Source organism: Pan paniscus, chromosome 7 (assembly GCF_029289425.2).
Source record: "Pan paniscus chromosome 7, NHGRI_mPanPan1-v2.0_pri, whole genome shotgun sequence".
NCBI classification, from domain to species: domain Eukaryota; kingdom Metazoa; phylum Chordata; class Mammalia; order Primates; family Hominidae; genus Pan; species Pan paniscus.
This window is the reverse complement of record NC_073256.2, coordinates 137870768-137891699: the sequence shown is the minus strand read 5'-3', so window position 1 is coordinate 137891699 and position 20932 is coordinate 137870768. Positions and strand designations below refer to the sequence as shown.

General features: G+C 34.2%; 1 protein-coding gene across 2 annotated transcripts in view; it reads right to left on the bottom strand.

The window, feature by feature from the left end:
* MTBP (MDM2 binding protein) overlaps window positions 1–20932 on the bottom strand; it is a 78896-nt gene that overhangs the window by 57486 nt on the left and 478 nt on the right. For both annotated transcript variants that reach the window (XM_003820496.4, XM_063606476.1), the window contains exons 2-10: window positions 20300–20380; window positions 15725–15798; window positions 15479–15630; window positions 12895–12953; window positions 11219–11363; window positions 10127–10244; window positions 7466–7600; window positions 5560–5654; window positions 3055–3124 (exon numbers count right to left, since the gene is read on the bottom strand). In XM_003820496.4, coding sequence (XP_003820544.3) covers window positions 3055–3124; window positions 5560–5654; window positions 7466–7600; window positions 10127–10244; window positions 11219–11363; window positions 12895–12953; window positions 15479–15630; window positions 15725–15798; window positions 20300–20380 — 929 coding nt within the window. The remainder of the gene's footprint in view (window positions 1–3054; window positions 3125–5559; window positions 5655–7465; window positions 7601–10126; window positions 10245–11218; window positions 11364–12894; window positions 12954–15478; window positions 15631–15724; window positions 15799–20299; window positions 20381–20932) is intronic.

The following is a 20932-nucleotide window of genomic DNA, read 5'->3' as shown; positions in this document are numbered from 1 at the left end:
GGCTCATTGCAACCTCCACCTCCTGGGTACAAGTGATTCTCCTGCCTCAGCCTCCCGCATAGCTGGGACTACAGGCAAGCGCCTCCTTGCCCGGCTAATTTTTTGTATTTTTAGTAGAGATGGGGTTTCACCATGTTGGCCAGGCTGGTCTCAATCTCTTGACCTCAGGTGATTCACCTGCCTCGGCCTCCCAAAGTGCTGGGATTACAGGCGTGAGCCACCGCGCCCAGCTGAAACCCAAGTTATAAAGCACTAGATTTCAAAGAACTGGTATGTAATTAAACACTTTTTCAAAAATGTGAAAAATGACCAGGTGCAATGGCTCACACCTGTAAAGCCAGCACTTTGGGAGGCCGAGGTGGGTGGGTCACTTGAGGTCAGGAGTTCAAGACCAGCCTGGCCAACATGACGAAACCCTGTCTCCACTAAATATACAAAAAAAAATTAGCCAACCATGGTGGTGTATGCTTGTAGTTCTAGGTATTTGAGTGGCTGAGCCAGGAGAATTGCTTGAACCCAGGAGACGGAGGTTGCAGTGAGCCAAGATCACACCATTGCACTCCAGCCTGGGCAATAGAGCGAGACTCTGTCTAAAAAAAAAAAAAAAGAGTAAAAAACAAATCATAACTCAATGTTTAAGAAAAATAAATTACTTCATATTTAGATTTGTTTTCTAAGTTACATAATATACGGCTTCAAAAATAATCCCTTTTGCTGCATTAAACTGGGAACATAGTTATAAAGTCTCTATTTCTTACTAATAAAGTATGTTGTAATATTTTACAATTATGGTTTGAGAAGAAAAAATGATAATCTAATACAACAAATTTAAAACAAAACAACTGAAAATATATTATTAAACATTAATAGTTTAGGGTGCTTCTAGGATTAGTGTTGCCTATCTTCAATAACTAGATGGACTAATGCTTATGTTACACCTGTGTTAAACTATAGGTACAGATCTCATTTTGACTTGAAATAGTCTCTATAAATTAGCCAGGCATGGTGGCACATGCCTGTAATCCCAGCTACTTGGGAGGCTGAGGCAGGAGAATCACTTGAACCCGGGAGGCAGAGGTTGCGGTGAGCTGAGATCGCGCCACTGCTCTCCAGCCTGGGTGACAGAGCGAGACTCCGTCCCAAAAAAAAAAAAAAAAAAAGTCTCTATAAGATTTCTACAAATTTCTCTGTAAAATTTCTATAAATTTCATCACACCTTCAAATTACTTAGAGAATATCTAATATCTAGTGCTTTATACTTTTAAGGAAACTGCTTCACATATGTGTGTCCATCATTTGGGCCACATAAACTTCAAAGACAATAAAAAATTAGTTAGCAACCATCATTTATATCATACTTGGTAGTTTATAAAATACATTTCAATTTGGTTTTTATTACAACTCTGAAATAGGTAACAGAGGGATTATTATTTCCAGTTTACAATATTAAGAGCTGTAAGCCAGTGAGTGGCATAGCTATGGCTTAAAGTCAAGTTTTCTAAAAAACATGCTCTTCTATTTAAGACTTTCTACTATACCATCTATATTCCTTTCCTCCCTTATTTGGCAATATAGATAATTAATGATAAATAATAATTTTCTCAATCCATACAAGGAAGCATCTCCAAAAAATTAGGTGACTGGACAGGGTTATACAGAGAGCTACTTGGCTACCTGGATTAAAATAGAAGCAGGGTATTTTTTATTCTCAGTGCACTTAAAAAATATATACTAATTCATAAGCTGTCTCTGCAAATAGTTTGGAGAAATGTATGGCCTTATTAATCTCTATCTAAAGTAGGGTCTCTTGACTTATTCCCTATCTCAGGCTGTTTATTTCTTCATAATTCTTATTATGTCTGCAGTTATTTATTTTCTGTTGGTCCCCTAAAATGTAAGTTCCACAAATATAGAAGCTTCTTCTGTACACTTCATTACTGGGTTCCCGAAATCTAGTATAGTACCTCATACACAGTAGAATATATGTTGGATAAATGATAAAAGATAAATTTTAAAATTTCAAAATTTAGCAAATTAGTTATTCTTAGAGGATGAAAGCCAGGTTAATATTGGTAAAGGCCACTTCATCAAATAAATACTTTGGCGTCCTATTCAAAGGACTATTAAATTTATGGAAAAAGAGGCCAGAAGCCAAAATTTTAAGTTAGTATATAGTCAAATATACATCTTAAGGTCAAAATCATTTTTCCTTTACTATATCGATTTTCTATAGGAATTATAACCAAGACTTGATTATAGCACCATAGGGAAACTGTTATAATTATAATAATCACTTTCTCCCTGCAGGACTATTTGCTAGTCTACTTGTTATTAAAACAATAAGAAAATGTAATGTAAGTACTGCCAATAAAGATTTTGTGCATTAAAAATTGTTTTCACAGAAACATAACAGTTGAATAAATAACTAGAAAAAAAGCAAACTTTCACTTTTTCCTATTAGAAACTGAATTTGATTTCAAATAGATGAGTCCACTTAAAATTCTTTATATTGTAATTTTTTTAAAGTTAAAAATATACCAATTTTACATCATTATATATACAAAATAATTGTTAAAGTAGCCATAAATCTCCTAAACATCATCAGAATTTAGAAAGAAAAACTGAAAACTCCCAAATGACAATTTAGTAGAACTTTAGCTTTTTCCACTTTCATCCCCTGCCCTACAATGAGAAAAAGAATGCAAGTATATGAATGTCTTCTCATAGAATTGAAATCGCATGTTGAAGAAGTAGGTTAACAATAACATGTTATAAAATTTTAAAACTTTAAAGCAATTACCAGTCATAAAGCTTATTTCTGAAAATATCTCCTAAAAACAAAATGTCACTTATGTTTGCAGAGTACTTTTACAGTTATTATGAAAAGTCCAAAGTATCTTAATATGAGTTAGGACCAAAATTATCCTATATTACATTAAAGAAGCCAAGTCATCAAGCAAACAGATTAATAAGTTACATTCCCTTTTCTTACACATCCTTAAATGGCAAGTATAAAAACAAACAAACAAAAAACCCCCAAGAAACCCTCAATACCTTGCTACACAGAGAAGAAATCTGCTCCAACAGCAACATAGAATTCTGTTTGGTACTGTTTGTCAATCCTCTGTACTAAGGAGTTAAAGAAATGATGTAATGGTACCCATGAAACAATGTACTCCTTAAAATAAGTTTCATTATTTCAATTCTTCCACAGTTGCTTAAATTCATCTATTAAAAAATTTAACTGTAGCAGTTAACAATTACGCCTTTCCCTAAGGATAAGTATTTTTCCAATTATTTGTTTGATTCTGAAAATATGCTAAGAAACAGTGCTACTATATAGAGCATTACTATAAACTATAAGAACAAGAAATTTATAAAAACTGTAGCTTCTAAATAAAAATTCAAAAACACTATGCTAGTGTTTCATTTCCAGCCAATAACAATTTCTTTTTATATAAAATGTTCTGTTCTTAGGTGTATTTCTAAACATGCTTATATATTTTTAAAAGAGAGTTTAAAATATGTTGAATATATTTGCAGATACATGTGATACCATTTATATTTACTTAAATACATAAAATGATACATCAGCTGACTGACTCTTAGGTTTCTTCATGCTGATGGCAGGAGAAACATTTAAACATTTTTTAAGTTTATAAATTACTTGTTTTATTTTCCACAGATTCCTAACATTTCTCCCTCCTCTCTACACCATATACCAGGAAGTCCTCTGCCTATTCTAAAAGCATAAATACAGTATTTGAGGGAAGTATTTTTTTTTTCAAGTTGTAGAACTTTTCTTAACATAATGGTAGCAAAAAGTATACTGAATATTATGTAAAAACACGGCCAAACATCTAAGTGTTGGGTGGTACCATGAAAACAGTTTACAGTGCACTTTGCAAACCTTTTTAATGCAGAAACTTTTTGCAAGTGACGTTTTATCTGGAAACCCAATATTTAGGGTAGAACAGGTGCTGCTCTGGTTGCAGTAGGAGGGGGCCAAGAGCCATGCCCACTCAACTTATCTTTCAATCCCATTATCTGAAGAACTCAGTCCTCGACTTTCCTTGGAAGATAGTTTGAAAACCATTGGTCTAAGACAAGAATCTAATATAAGATAAAAACATCAAATAGCTTCTGACCTACAAGCTGCTAACAGATGAGGACAGAGAAAAGAAGTATTAATAATAGATTATATCTGAAAGTAACGTCTAGTTATACCGCCAGGTAGCATGCTGGCTAAATGGTTCTCAACAGTAATGTACAATGGATAAAAAATTTTTTAAACTACCTATTATGCTTTTTACTACAATGTACATTACCACTCCAACTACCCGAACCTGAATTCCTCTTTCTCTGTGAAAATGGCTCACCTCGTTATCTCAACTAGTGACACCAGTTTCAACATAGGGAATCAACTACACTCTCTGGCCTTCTCACTTTCTCCGCATGTAATAAATAAATCATAATACCGTGTTGATTTTACATCTTTAACACATCGTGTACTTTTTCTGGCTCTCCATTCCAAATGCCACTTGTTTAGTTCGAGCTTTGCTCAGGTTTCCAAAATCCTACCAGCATGATCTAAAATTTACTTTTCATTAAGCTATGTCTGGCTTATAATCCTTGTATGATTCCTCATTATCTTTAGGATAGAATTTAACCCCAATCATGATATGTAAGGTCTTTTAGGACCTGATTAATCTGAAAAGGCTCTCCAATCTGATCACTTAGCAACTGCCCTCAACACCCCCAAGCCAAAAAACCACTACTCTTTAATGATTCTAGACTACAAACAGTTCTCAGCTGGGTAAGGTTCTCCTACACCTTTGTATATGTTATCTTTTCTGCAGCAAAGAACTTTCAATAAGAAAATAATGAGTATTTTGATTTAGGCTGACATAATCCAAAGTCATTCATCTGACAATATTGAGTGCTTACTCTATGCTATGATATATTGCAGTTACAGACTTCTTCAGCAGAAACATATTGAGTAAAACACAGAAGTCATGGAGATGTATTCCTGGATTTCAGGAAAAGGGAAATTATTTCCAAAAAGCATTAAAACTATAAAAAATAATAGTAAAGTTAACAAAAGCACATAAAATATATACATGGTGGTGTCTGGGCAGTGGGTGGGAAGGACAAAGTTGCAGTTAATGCTAGGCTAGGTGTGAGAGTAGATCAGTCCTGTGCTCAAGCAGAGAACATTATAATTGCATTAAAGAAGCAAGGCTCAATCACTTCTGTATTATTTCCATAGCCCTATCCATAGAAAAGTCTCAACAATACTGAACAAAAATAAAGATGCTTGCATAGGGAGGAAGATTTCTGATAAAATAGGTATAGGATCCAGGTGGTGGGAAAAGCAAGAACTTCCTTCCCCAGCAACTCCAAAAATAAGGAGTCCAGCAGCCTACTTGAACATCAACATTAAAACAGTGAATATAATGAAAAAGATATACCTAACATGTATATTTACCTGACAATACCAGAACATTCTACCTGACACAGAAAATGTAATCTAAAATGAACACGTAAATGAAAGGATACAACTCAAATTCAATATCTGACATATAGCAGGAGGGTAGATCTGATAATTTTATCATCTGCACAAATTCTAAAGCAGGGCCATAATAATGGAAAACCTAGAAAAGAAATTAAAATTGTGTAATATTTAAATACCATAAACAAAAGTAAACAAATTAGTGATTAAGGGTTTAAAACTTTAAAATGGATCTTAAAAAGCAACTTTTTACACATTAAGCATGCCTAGCATTTAATCCTCTATAGCAGACCAGAATTTCTTCAATTTCAATTCTACCTTTCAGGGTACAGAAACAGACATGGAGATCACTTAGTAACCAGGAAGAGCTTTCACAGGAGAAAATAAGTATGGGAAGAGGTAAGCAACAGAGGACAAGCGTTCTCAACTTTTGCTGTTTATCTTCAACGACACAGACAGGTGATACAATAGGCTATAGTGTTGAAGAAACAAATTAGCAACCTACCTCTGCAGGTGGAATCTGCAGACTAAAAAAGTGAAAGAAAAGACACTCCAGGATGAACTTAGGCTGAGTGGTACACTGACATTTAAAAAAAAAAAAATTCTAGCGAAAAGACTAAATAAATTACAGAGAGAGATAGTGAAGCCAGCATGTGCTAATTAACATAGAAAGCTCCATTCAGAAAAAATAAAATTTCGGTACTGTATTTCTTGGGTAAAGCTTAAAACCAAATTAGAGTTTGTTACTGAAGGGAGGCTATTTCAGTAGTTGGAGCCACGGTGCTTCACATGAAAGGCAAAGAAAAGAGCACACTTCTTGAAGAGGTTACACAAAGTTTTAGACTTGTAAAAAGCGGAGTAATTTCACCATACATGATTAAGTGTATATATATCTATAATCATAAACATATGTGTTTATACGTTGTGTGTGTCTATACATATACAGAGAGAGAATATGAATTTTACATTATTGAAGAAGTTGTACCCTAAGATTCTCTTCAACAGTAGCAAAAATTTGGACACATTATTCATACTTGACGAAAAGTTGAGGTCATGAATCTTACGATTCTAATTTTTAGAAAAGAATTTAATATTCCTGTGAAAGATGGCCATAGTAAGTTACTAAAAGTAAGCAATTCTAAACAAATATTGAGAAATGAGTTCAAATCAAATGATACCCTCTTTTTGTACCACCCTTTGATTAGAAAATATTAACCATCAATTTGACATCCTTTTAACTTCATGCCCACTGTTTTCCATGTTCTTAAATTAGTTCTTTTAAAGTGAATTCTAAGGTACCTTCATATAAATATCTCCTTAGATTATTTTTCCAATGTTAAAAAGCCAACTAAGCCTTTTCCTAGTTATTATATTTTATAATTACTTGCATTTTAAGAACAAATGTATAGGAGATACAGGGCAAGAACTGATACTTCTTACACTATAAGTTAAGCATATGTCAGGTACTATGTCACATATTAAACTCTCACCTCATTTAATCCTCATAACTTTGTAAGATAAGTGTGTTACTATTGCCTCCACTTCACAAATGAGTTAATCAATCTACCCAAGGTTATAAACAACTTATAGGTGACACAGTTAGGTTCCAAACCCATGTTTACCTAACATCAAAACATATCCTCTTTTCTCTATGTCATATTCTCTCCAAATTGAGTCTTAGAAAGGTCACATAGTAAAGTCCAAACCAAAGGTGGTTTCAGGACTATACACATTTAGTAGCATTACATTTTTTTAAACATCTAAAACAATGACACTTTCACCAAAATTTAATGTTGATGACATAGTATAACTTAAGTACTTAATTATATTAAAAATTATGCTAGTGAGCACACTTAAGCACATATATTAGTAATATTAAGTCAAGATTCAAACATATTTTATAGGAACAAAAATACACATGAATGATCACACAAAAAAATTAAACACGATTACCTTTGGCAAAATATTCTTATCCTTTGATGGTATGATCTTTTTGGCAAGGAAGTCAGTATTTAAATTAGATGTACTAAAATTCTTAGGTGTGACTCCCTTTAAACAAAATTCAGGAAAACTAATTTCAAATCCAAACTGAAAAGAGACCAAGAAAACACAGTTACAAGTATCATGAATAATGCTATAAAGATTAATACATCTTATTACAATGTAAAAGTTGAGGGGAAACCCATGTATAAATTTATTTTTGATTCCTCAGCTCAAAAGTGTGCTTCTCACATTTAGGCACACATCCTGTTTTAACTTAGACATCAATTTTTCAGGTTTTCATGAAAAGCTCTCGTTGGTCCTTCACCAGCTGGCAAGAGTATGTTAAGCTCATTCTATGCAGCCACAGGACCAAACAACCTCTTTTGCATTGTTCAATATCTGGCTTCCTACCAGTCTGTAAGTTATGCAAAGACAGAAGCTGTCTGTCTTGTTCCCTTTTTTTTTTTTATTTTGGCTTTGAGATGGAGTTTCACTCTTGTGGCCCAGGCTGGAGTGCAGTGGTGCAATCTTGCCTAACTGCAATCTCCACCTCCTGGGTTCAAGTGATTCTCCTGCCTCAGCCTCCTGAGTAGTTGGGATTACAGGGACCTGCCACCATGCCCAGCTAATTTTTTGTATTTTTAGTAGAGATGGGGTTTTACCATGTTGGCCAGGCTGGTCTTGAACTCCTGACCTCGGGTGATCCACCCGCCTCAGCCTCCCAAAGTGCTGGGATTACAGGCGTGAGCCACCGCACCTGGCTCTATCTTATTCTTTACTAGATCCTTAGCACAGTGTCTCACATAGTTTGTCTTTGATAAATGTTGCTGATAAGATCAATTGCTGCAGAAGTAGTAATAGTAAGGATGCTAATAATAGTAATGGTAGGCACAACAACAGTGATAGCTAATGCTTACTGAGTGGTTACTCTGTGCTTTAAATAATTTAATCCTCACAAAAATCTATGCGATAGGAACTATTATCATCATCTTACAGATGAAGACAACTGCAGCACCAAGAGGCTAAGCGTTGCACAACATGCTACGTTAAACTAGAAAGAAAAAAGAGTTGGGATTTGATTGTAGGCAATATAACTCTAGAATCTATGTCCTTAATCACCATGATACCTCTTGACTAAAAAGCTGTTCTCTACCAAAAAAAGTGATTTCAAGTTTTAAATGCATCCAGTGGAGATACGGACATTTAATTTCCTATTCAAGAGAATAAAAGAATCACATGAAAAGAACTCTGCCATTATCTCTCTGTATGTAAGCATGCAGTTTCAGAAAACATACAAAAGCAATTCTAGCAAACTGTATCTTCCACTCTTCCACTTGGCTATGTGGGGTTTTTTTGGGGTTTTTTTCTTTTTTTGAGACGGAGTCTCACTCTGTCACCCAGGCTGGAGTACAGTGGCGTGATCTCAGCTCACTGAAACCTCCACCTCCCGGGTTCACACCATTCTCCTGCCTCAGCCTCTTGAGTAGCTGGGACTACAGGCACCTGCCACCACGCCCTGCTAATTTTTTATATTTTTAGTAGAGACGGGGTTTTACCGTGTTAGCCAGGATGGTCTCGATCTCCTGACCTCATGATCTGCCCGCCTTGGCCTCCCAAAGTGCTGAGATTATAGGCTTGAGCCACCCACTGTGCCCAGCCTATGTGGGATTTCTTTATACTAAAACATTTGCAGAGAAAGTTCACCTGCAGATTTAACCTGTCTGAGATTAGGATGAGCAAACATGCAAAGCAACAAGACAAATCCAGCCACACTGATTCCTGTTGTCTAATCAGAGATTTTATTAAACCATTATTAAGGGTGAATTAAAAAGGAAGAAAAATTTCTAGTAATTAGTGTAACAAAACTTTAGAGGAACTCAAAAGTCTACTCATGCTCCCATGCTACCCTAAATAAACATTAAGAAACTTTCTTAGTTTAGTTTTGCCTATCTACAAAAATACATAAATTACTATGAACACTTATTTCAAAATGGACATAACTTACAAAACCCACAAACATTCTTTCATAGTAAGAGACGTCAAAATGAAATAGAAATTTCATAGAAATTCAGGATTAGAAGAGTCCACCTAATACAACATTCTCATCTTATAATTGAGAAATCTGGGGTCCAGTAAGGTTAAAAAAATTTGTTCAAAATCTGAGGGCTGGTTAATAAACAGCAAAGATCACCTAAGGTAGTATTATGGGAAGACAATATGCTCTAAGCAATTTTTCTAGTAGTTTACACATGCAATAAAATAAAGCAGTTTGGATAAACAACATGAACTCGATTAAAAATTCTATATTTTAAAAGAACATTACATTCTGGAAACAGCACTCGAATATAATCACATTATTATGTGATTAAATTAAAGTTAATTAAAATCAAATAAAAATTCAGTTCATTGGTGGAACTACTCACATATAAAGTGCTCAGTAGCAATAAGTGGTTTGTAGGCTAGTGTATTAGCACAGATATAGAACATTTCCATTATTGCAGAAAGTTCTACTTAGATAGTGCTATTCTAGAATATCTTTATAAGGTACATTTTCATTACGATTTATTTAAATATCTCTGTTGTAAATAAAATTGAAAGGCCTACTTGGCAAACTGTGAATAATTCATTTACCTTTCTTTCCCATATCTGTATTTTCCCCCTCCATAATTCCTTTGAGTCAATAACATTTCTGAGATCTTCTAAAGATACAACATTAGCAGAAAGGTATTCTGCAATTTTCTGACAGTTTCTATAAAAAAAAGATTACAACAATTAAACACAGGGTTTTATATTTCACTGATTTAATCATTATAGTTAACTACAAGCCTAAGAGGCAAAATTGCAAAATTTATATTGCTGTATTTTTCCTATTAATATGAAACACCCATTAAGTCAGTCTCTAAGTGCATTGCTGACACATGTTCATTTAGTCCCAACATCCTCACAAATTTAGAGTAATTATCTTTAGTACTAAGGATGAAGAAATAGACTTTCCTCTTACTATTGGCTTAAAGGTGTCAGATGTACATAAACACACACACAGGCACAATGTCACTTCCTTATCTTCAAAAAGAGAACTGCTCTCCTATATTGTTCCCATACATCTTTGCATGGAATTCTGTAACAGCACTTACCACAGACTTTCTTGACTGTTAGCATTCCTGTTTCTCCCTGCACTTCAATGAAAAAGATCATGTCTTCTCACTTTCTTAACTTACAAGCATCTATTGCTATGCTTGCCATAAAGGTATTGCTCAATAAACATTCGTTGAATGAAAACAAATCATGAAGTTATTAAATCCAACTGAATGTTTAAGGATCAAAATTGTAATATACAATTAATCCTTGCTAAAATATCATAAAACACAACAGTGTATATTTATTCCTACATTGGCACATAACAGAAAACCAAATACAACATGACAAATCCAGTGTATCTATGTTCAAAAGCACACAGTGTGCTTATAGAATTAATCCTCAATAATGGTTGTAAAACAGCATCAATAATATTTACTAAAAACTTAAATATCTCAGAAACATAAATATAAAATATGAAACATCTAGATTCTTCTCAATACACAAATTTGCAATCATGGTATAACATAAAATTTTATGTTGTCATATTAAAATAATTTTCAAACGCTGAGTCTGAAAAGAGAATACTATGTTAATTGTGAAAACGGACAAGGCAGACAATAATCAAATATGAACAAAGAAGCTTACATTTCACAATGATTTCCTGCTATAGTGATCTTTGCTGAATACCATTCTCTCAAATGTTTTAATGCTCCTACAGTAGGTAAACAGTCTTTCAATTTAGGAGGATCTTTGTCAGAAAGCAATAGTATTATATCTACCATTGCTCTACCTAGAAAGAGAAAAAGGCATTTTTGTAATTTTTAAAAAGTTAGATCTGAAATGTCTCAAAATAGTACCCTGAAGAACTGAATTTTATGTTTATTTAGAAAAATTAATTTTATATTTATTTAGAAGACAAAGGAAGCTTTTAGTTTTAATTTCTGAAATTCTCCAAAACAATATACGCCCTTAGGAATTCAAACTTTTTAAATGTTCATCATTTATTGAAAGCCATGTTATCTTGAAATAGCTAGCATATACTAGAAAACAATAAACTATATCATAATTACTTGCCAATTCTGCAGCAGTGGTTAATTACACACATCGCTCTTATGATCATCAATGCTATTGTACTCAACAGAGAAAAAAAAAAAACCTGTGCAATTTCATTATATTTTTCTAAACATAATTTTGTTATCCAAAAGAGAATTAATAAGTGCAAAACTGTAATGTTCAAATAAATGATGTCTCTTTTATAAAGGACAATAAAACACTCTGAAAACCAATTATACTGACATCATCATTGGATCCTGAGAAAAAATAACTTCACAAAACTTTAAATTTTATAAAATTATACATTTCCTGAAGGACTACAAAAATCAAAATGAAACAAACTGGAGATAAATTTGATAATGAAAGTATTCTAATTTGCCAAAACAACTATGTAATATTTCAGTGCATACTTTGAACTCAACACATTTCATTTTAAAAGTTGATACGTTTGTCAACTCATTCAGTTATTTTTCTATGTGGGGCTTATTGTACTAATATATGATCTCCTTGAATATAGAGATCTGGCTGACTATCAGCTAAAAGCTCCTTTATGTTAATCACAGATGCTTTATTCATCATGGTACACTTGGCTCCTAGTACAAATATTTACTTAATAATGACCTTCAATAAAGTATTCAGAAAAGAATACTCTTCAAAGTATTTGCGGATGCCAACTGTACCAAATATTAGATGACAGCTACTTGATTAACACAAAGGAAAAAAGAAAAAAACCAGTTTTAGGAATATTATGATACAGTATGTCACAGGTATGCTTCCCACTATGGGGAAAAAAATAGGTTCTATAAAAAAATGCTGAGGAAACACTTTCTTTTATGGTATGACATTCCATTTGACAATGCATATAGTAACTTCACCATAAAAGAATGTTATCCAAATCATCAAGGCTAAATAATCTCCTTTTTAAAGAGCTGTTTATAGGATTAGTCTTCTATAGAACATACTCTGAAAAGCAACAGTCTGTAGCAGGAAGATTCTTCTTCAGCAATAACTAAAGAAACAGAGACAGTTATTTAATGTCCAAAGTTCTAATTTTTGCCTAACTAAATGAAAACAATGAAAAGAACTGCTACATCTCGGTAATGTACTCTCATGGATACATTCTGTATCAACTTCAATTAAAAATTGTTTTGCATTTTTTAATTTAAAGATTAGAGTGAGAACACTAACATAAAGAACAAATTTATCATTTATTCATAAAGTGTAATAAGATAAGATACAAATTATTGAAAGCAGTCATAAAATATTACCAGGAGCAGGAAGCTTGTCTGATAACTGATGCAAATTTTCTGCAGCTTCTTCATAGAGACTAAAATAAAAGGGTAAGTTAGGGAAAGAAAACCCCATAAATATATTTATATATAATCATAATAGGTAATATTAACTAAAAAGATTGTTGTACAGACACTGTTAAACATGTTAGATGTATAATCTCATTTGATCTTTATGACAATTCCAGGAGGTACTACTATAATACTATTATTATCTCAACTTTAAATAACTTGCCTAAAGTTACATAATTAGTATGTATGGAAGCTAGGATTCAAACCCTGAATACAAGTTCTTACCCACACCCCAAAAACAAACAAAAAAAGGAAATAAAACTCCCTAAATTATAACTAGCATATTAAATATAAATCATAACTAACAGATCAAACTTTTTTTGGAACCTTTTATTTATTTATTTATTTTTGGTTTTTGGGTTTCTTTTGAGACAGGGTCTGACTCTGTCACGCAGGCTGGAGTGCAGTGGCATGATCACAGCTCACTGCAGCCTCAATCCCCCAGGTTCAGGAGGTCCTCCCACCTCAGCCTCCTGCATAGCTGGGATAGCTGGGACTACAAGCACACACCACCATGCCTGGCTAATGTAGAGACGGGGTTCTGCCATGTTGCCCAAGCTGGTCTCAAACTCCTGGGCTCAGGTTATCCGTCTGCCTCAGCCTCCCAAAGTGCTGGCATTACAGGCATGAGCCACTGCACCCAGCCATTTTTCTGAATCTTAAAAGTAAGAAAATCCTAAGTGTTTAATAAAAAAGGACATGATTTTTCTCTGAATGGTATTTAACAGTCTTGACTAAAGAATATGACGCCCTCTTCAGATTCTTCAAAACTTATTAGTTTTATCTATATGATGCAATTTTTTTCTCAAAAAAGTTTATTATATAGCATAAAGGTACTTAAATCCTTTACTATAAACCCACCGTCTTAGAAACTTAAGGCATCTTATGTAAACTCTAGTTTTCAGGCTCCCCCTTGTGGAAATAATTATTAGGTCACTTATCAGAAACTTTTATACTTGCCTTCTCTTTTTTTTTTTTTTTTTTGAGACGGAGTGTTGCTCTGTCGCTCAGGCTGGAGTACAGTGGCAGAATCTCAGCTCACTGCAACCTCCGCCTCCCGGGTTCAAGCGATTCTCCAGCCTCAGGCTCCCAAGTAGCTGAGATTACAGACACCTGCCACCACGCCCGGCTAATTTTTTCTATTTTCAGTAGAAAAGGGGTTTCACCATGTTAGCCAGGCTGGTCTTGAACTCCTGACCTTGTGACCCACCCGCCTTGGCCTCCCAAAGTGCTGGGATTACAGGCGTGAGCCACTGCGCCCGGCTATACTTGTCTTTAATAGTGGTAGGAAAACATATGGGATGATAAGAGTTTTTAAGGGTAAATGAAAGCACCTAAGAAATTATCTAAAAGTACTTCAATACTTTATGGATGAGAAAACAAACGACCAGAGAAGTTACGTGACTGGCCTAAGATTGTGTAAATAAAGTCTACCTCTACTAATCCCTGGTTCAATGATATTTCTCTGGTTTGGAAAGGTCTCCTTTTATTAATCAGTACAAACAAATATGATCTGGAAAAAGGAAAATGCAATTTTTTAAGTCTACAGCTACTTACAGATATAATATGTGAATACTAAAATAAGAGCAGTTTTGTCATGAAATGTTATGAAAGACTAAAATAAAAGGTATTAACTATAAGAGGTGGGATATTTCATGAAGAGAAAAATTATTATCACAACTTACGTCACCTGGATCAACTTACATATTGTACCACAATTGAAAAAAACCTAAAAGTGAACTCAATCATGTACATATAATCCTCACAAACTCTATGGATTTTAAAAGGTACCTGAAATGCTGCAAATACACATAAATTAAAGAAGTCACATATTTCAGCCTCAAATAGCAAAATGAAAATGATACTTTGGTATGAATGCTAGCTATTAACATTAAATAACATTTCTATTCAAGCTTTTAAAATACATTATTGGCCAGGCACGGTGGCTCACAGCTGTACTCCCAGCAGTTTGGGAGGCCAAGGCAGGCAGATTGCTTGAGCTCAGGAATTCGAGGTCAGCCTGAACAACATGGCGAAATGATATTTCTACAAAAAAAAATACAAAAATTAGCTGGGTGTGGTGGTGCACACCTGTAGTTCCAGCTACTCTGGAAGCTGAGGTTGGAGGATCGCTTGAGCCCAGGTCTAGGCTGTAGCAAGCCGTGACTGCACCACTGTACTGCAGCCTGGGTGACACAGCAAGACCCTGTTTCAAAAATAAAATAAAATATTAGGCAGAATTTATCTTCAAGAAAGGAACATGTTTATTAAAATATCACTTTTTATGATTCTTGACATTATGTAAGCTTAAGAAACATGCATTTTAAAGAATTTTATTCAAATAAAAGGCCCAAATTGAGAGTCAAAAATTTCAATTAACTAGAGTTTCTTCAGTAAAGATGCTAAAATATATAATCTTCATTCTCATGGATTAAAATAACTGTCTAATATTAAGTATTTTAATGATAATACAAAAACCATATAAGCATACTCAGCCAAGGATAATGATTCCCTGCTATTACTGTCTTCTTCTTCAAAACACTCAACAGCACCCAAACATTCTTCGATATTCGTTTGAAGAACATCTTCAATTTTATCTTTTTCTGTATCAAAATGTATCTCTTGCCAATCAGAACTACAAAACTAACAAATCAAAAGATTGTATTAAATAATGGATCATGAAATTATTTATATTAGTAAAGACATTCATTAGTAGCTATTTTTAAATTTATATTACCTGATAAAATCCATATATTGCCTGCACTGCAAAGAACCACTTCTTGGAACCAGGTATACCTCCCACTGAACAGGCTTGAAAATAAAACCACATTATTATTAAAAAGGCATACCATAAATAAGCAGATGACACAGCATATATACCGTACTTACAGACCATAACTTTGAAACATATTACATAATTATCCAACATATATATGTGGATCTTTTAAAAATCCCTACTAAAAATTCAAATACAACAATCTACCTAAAGAGCAAAATTCTTTACTCACAATAAATACTTGCCTTTCATTTGTCACAATTCAGAATTTCGTATTATTATTTTTTATTATTTTAATCATCATTTCACACAGATTACAATCAACCATAAAGATGTTGAAAATACAGCTACTCAATTACTACTGAGTAAAGCAAAACCATGTAAGTCATTTTAGTGAAAGCAATTCCCTCTCCAAAGACTATGCAGGTTGGTTCAGCCTGACTAGAGACAGAGGCGTTAAAGAGCAAACCCAGTCTAAAGATAAGGAAGATGCTCTTCTTGGAGAATGGAGTATTATATGAGGATATAAAATTAAGGGTCACCCCAGGGTATGTGTCAAGGCATCATAAAGAATTTAGAGCTATGTATAGAAATTAGACTCAAAACAGGAAGAAGAAATGTAACTGAGGCTTAACTAATGGAAGGAAGCTAGGTAAGATGCTAAATTCTTATTACCACTTTCTTCCAACAATCTCAGCAGAAGACTCCTCCTGCCTTAACAAAATAGAAGCTATTAGGTAATAATCCCTGTAACATCCTCTCAGGAAAGATACAACTCAACTTGTATTGCCATTAATCTTTCCTCTTTCCTCCCCTTTAACGTGTAAGAGGCACTGTCCTTCTAATTCAGTGTTATCCCCCACACCTCCTCTGAGACCACTGATTCTATTATCTAGTCCACTGATTATCTTTCCTGCATTTCAGTCTGCTCCCTTCTGTCTGTTCTTTGTCATTGCCATTTAAATACACACATGTGTTTCTCAAAGTATTTCTTTTTTTAAAAAAGGGGTCCCTTTAAATTCATCTTCACTTCACTTTCTTAGCTCTTCCTCAAAGATAAACTTCTGAAGGTACTGTCCACACCTGACTGTCTCCATTTCCTCATCAACTTTTCCACTTCCTTCCAAATACATTTCAATCTGTTTTTTGTCTCCAATATGCCACTGAAAGAACACTCACCAAAGTCACCAATAACTGACTTGTTACTAAATCTAGCGGTTTTTAGTTCTGTTGTTATTTGACCTCTCAGCATAAGAGAAGAATCAAAGATGACACATTTTACTACTTTCTCTTTAAAACACTTGGCTTCTGTGGCACCCATCTTTCTGGCTGCTCCTTATTCTTTTTAAAAACTGGTGTTCAGTTCTTCTAAATACTAGGATTCAGTTTGAGGCTTTCTGTTCTCCCTACTATCCGTAAGCAATCCCATCCTTTCTCATGCCTTCACCTGACATCTATAAATTGGTTCTATAATTTGTATTAATTGGTGCAAAAATAATTGGGTTTTTTTGCCATTATTTTTGCACCAACCTAATATCTCCAGCCCTCTCCTACATTTTGAGTTCCCGACACAAATATCCAACTTTTATAAAACATTTTTACTTTATTTTTACATTTTATTTTAGTAAACATGTAAAACATTTTTACATTTTTACTTCTTACTTTGCATCTTACAGGCAACTATTAACAGGTTCCAAACTGAACACGTCATATTCCCTCCAAATCTGGTTCTTTCTCACTAAATGCCACCATCATGCCATTACCCACACCAGAAACCTAATGTCATCCTTGATTCTTTTCTCATCCTTTCCTTCTTCTACATCATACCAATTCAACGCTAAGGTAGGTGAATTCTACCCCCATAATTTCCTTCAGATCTATCCACTTTCCTCCACCCTGGCTGCCTCTCCCATTCCTCATTTGGTCTTCTACAGAATCCCCCAGTACAGAAATAGCTATACTTTTCTCTAATCCATCTACTATACTGCAGGGAGAATACCTCAAAAGCACAGATCTGATCATGTCTCCTCCTTAATTAAAGCTTTTAATGGCTGCTGATTACCATTAGGAAAAAATCCAAACACCCTGACACTATTTACAAAATCCTCTAAATAGCCATGCCTACCTCTCCACCCTTATCCCAATTATAATCATATTGTACTTTCCATCCCTCAAACTTGCCATATTACTGAAATCAATAATCCTAGTATGGCAGGAAATTCAGCGCAGGCAGTTTCCATTTGCATGGTTCGGATATGCACAAATTCCAGTTACTGTAGCTTAAATAACACCAGTTCCCCAACAACCTGATTCAAATTTCAGTTACCATGGTATATTCACTAACTATAATTGCATAGTTTAAGACTTCATTGCAAGCTTCTCAGTCTACAAAACCACTGTATACATAAAAGATGTGTGTCATGATCAGTAACCAATCATGTTACTACTTTTAAAGTATGTCATTGATTGGTCACTGCGCAAGTGCCATTCAGTTCACACACAGGTAGCAAAGGATGTAATTGTGTTGCTTTCTGGTTTCCCAGTGTAAACCCATGTGATATTTTATAAAAATGGATAAATGGATGAGGGAATTTTTTAAAAAGAGAGAGATAAAGAAACACCAAAGAAACAAAAAGTGCTAACACTGAAAGCAATCTTCAAAGCTAATGTAAATAGAGTTCTAAAAATAGCTGCTGTGACAAACACCTTTTGATCAAAAAGGTGAAGATGTCCCAGAGAAAATGAGGCTAGCAAAAACCTTAATATTAAAGGAACTCAGAGATATTTCACAACATTGAAAGTCCAGGTCGGGCACAGTGGCTCACATCTGTAATCCCAGCACTTTGGGAGGCCAAAACAGGTGGATTACTTGAGCCCAGGTGTTCAAGACCAGCCTGGGCAACATAATGAAACCCTGTCTCTACAAAAAGTTAAAAAATTAGCCAGGTGTGGTGGCTCATGCCTATAGTCCCTGCTACTCAGGAGGCTAAGGTAGGAGGATAGTGACACTTGAGCCGGGGAGGTTGAGGCTGCAGTGAAGCATGATTGAGCCACTGGACTCCAGCCTGAGCAACAAAGTAGGACCCTGTCTCAAAAAAAGAAAAAAAAAATCGAAGAATAAAACATTGGAAGTTGATACAACTGGAATATGATAATTCGCCAATAAAAGAAAAGATGTTCATTCTGTATCGTAAGTTACGTGATGATGTGAAGGTGGCAAGCACTGCTCAAACTACTCTTGGTAAGGTTTTTACAAAGAAATAAAACACTTCAATTCTCAATGTACCTAAGGTTTTAAAATTACAGGGTACAAAATAAATTTTATTTTTACTAATTTTTTATTTCCATAAAATTTTATAACAGTAACAGAATTTTTAATGTTTTGACAAAAGATATTAAAGGTCATGGGACAATTCTAATTTTTCTCATTGATTATATTAGGATTGCTTTGCACAATCAATTATAAAGAACAACACTATCATACAAAACAAGGACCGTGTGTATAAGAAACCCTAAACACGCAAGGGGGAAGTAAAATTTATCATGAGAACCCCTGGAATACTCCCAAGAGCTCTTTTACATATACATTTGAGGTACAAATCAAAGAAAATCTTTCCTGCAATAATAGTGGTATTGACTAAAATTATACCAACTTGAAAATTAATGAGTATTACTAGGCCTTGGAAAACAAGCTAGAGTAGCATACACATATTAGAAATCATTCCCCAATGGTGTTATTTGACACCGAGAGACAAGAGGTTCTCTAATGAAAGAAGAGAAAGGTGCAGATTGTACAGTCACGGGAACTACAAAATTATCAAAAGGAGCAGACCCTTCCTTGCATGGAAAGAAACTTCCTTCAGTTTTTAGGTATTGGTCTGTTTTGGCATCTCCATTTTCAGAACGTTTAAAAGACATTCTCCAGTAAAGGACAAGAAGCAGGAATAAAAGAAAAGATAACTATCAAAGTCAGTAAATGCATTTGTATAATGCCAGTAGAAGCTAAAGGAGGAAAGATTTTTACAAAGTACGGTTGGTCAAAAAAGCGAAATACTTCAAAAAGTCAAAGCAGATAAGAACTGAGAAAAGCTCATCGTGTTTAGTAATTATTAAGTACTTTTAAGAGAATCAGAACAGAAATAGGTAATTAAGAACAGAAATAAATAAATAAATAAATAAATGGTAAGGAAATCCGTGTGGGAGCATTATTTACATATTTTTACTCATGATAAAATCATCCTCATAAAGCCACACTCCCCTTAGTTATACAGAACTAAGATAGGCAAGAAAATTTCATAAAAGGAGCAAAATTCAAGCTGAGAACCTAGAATAATTTTCATAACTTTACTATATTCAAGCATCTAGAAGAAAGGGGTAATTTATTTTTCAGTTTTGTACTCCCTTAGTTACCTCTGTAACTCAGTGCCTTGTACACAGTCAAGAAGTATTTCCTTGTACTCCTTAGGGTCCAAATTAATTAAGTTAATTTCCAGTACAAATGCTGTGCCAGAGAAAAGAGGAGTTTATTATACTTACCAGGGAAAGTACTATCTTCTGGATTAATTGAAGCACTAATGCTTCTTTTCAAGAGGTGATAAACATTTGCTGCTGTGAAGTCTGAAAAAGAAAAGATAGACTAACTCAAAGGGCTCTAGATTTACATAATCTAACTTAGTCCAATTTCACCATCAGAGACTCTCAAGACCAGTAGGTTGTACACAAAAGTACTAAACGCTGCTCAAGATCTGTTCAAGTTTTGATACAGAAAATCTAAAGCAATCAGAGAAAATAGAAAAGGCTCCCAATCTGTACATGCCAATCAGTTAGCACGAATGCAAAATTCCCCTCAAAAGAATAATTTTAAAGAGAAGGGACAATACCTTATACACAACCACATACATTTACCCCTCAAAATGCCTGTTTGATCGAAACAAATGAACACATAAAATGCAATATTGAATCTAGACGGGTGCACCAAAAAGCAGTGCAATCGCAAACAATTAAAATCATTTAAAATTCATCATTTGTTTTTAAAACTTAGGTTATATGTGGGATGTCTCCTCCCATTAGATGTAAATTGTAGGACAGCAAGATCTTTGTCCATCTTCCTCCTTTCTGTATTATTTGCATGTGAAACACAGGAGCAGAAATAATAAATGCATATATTTC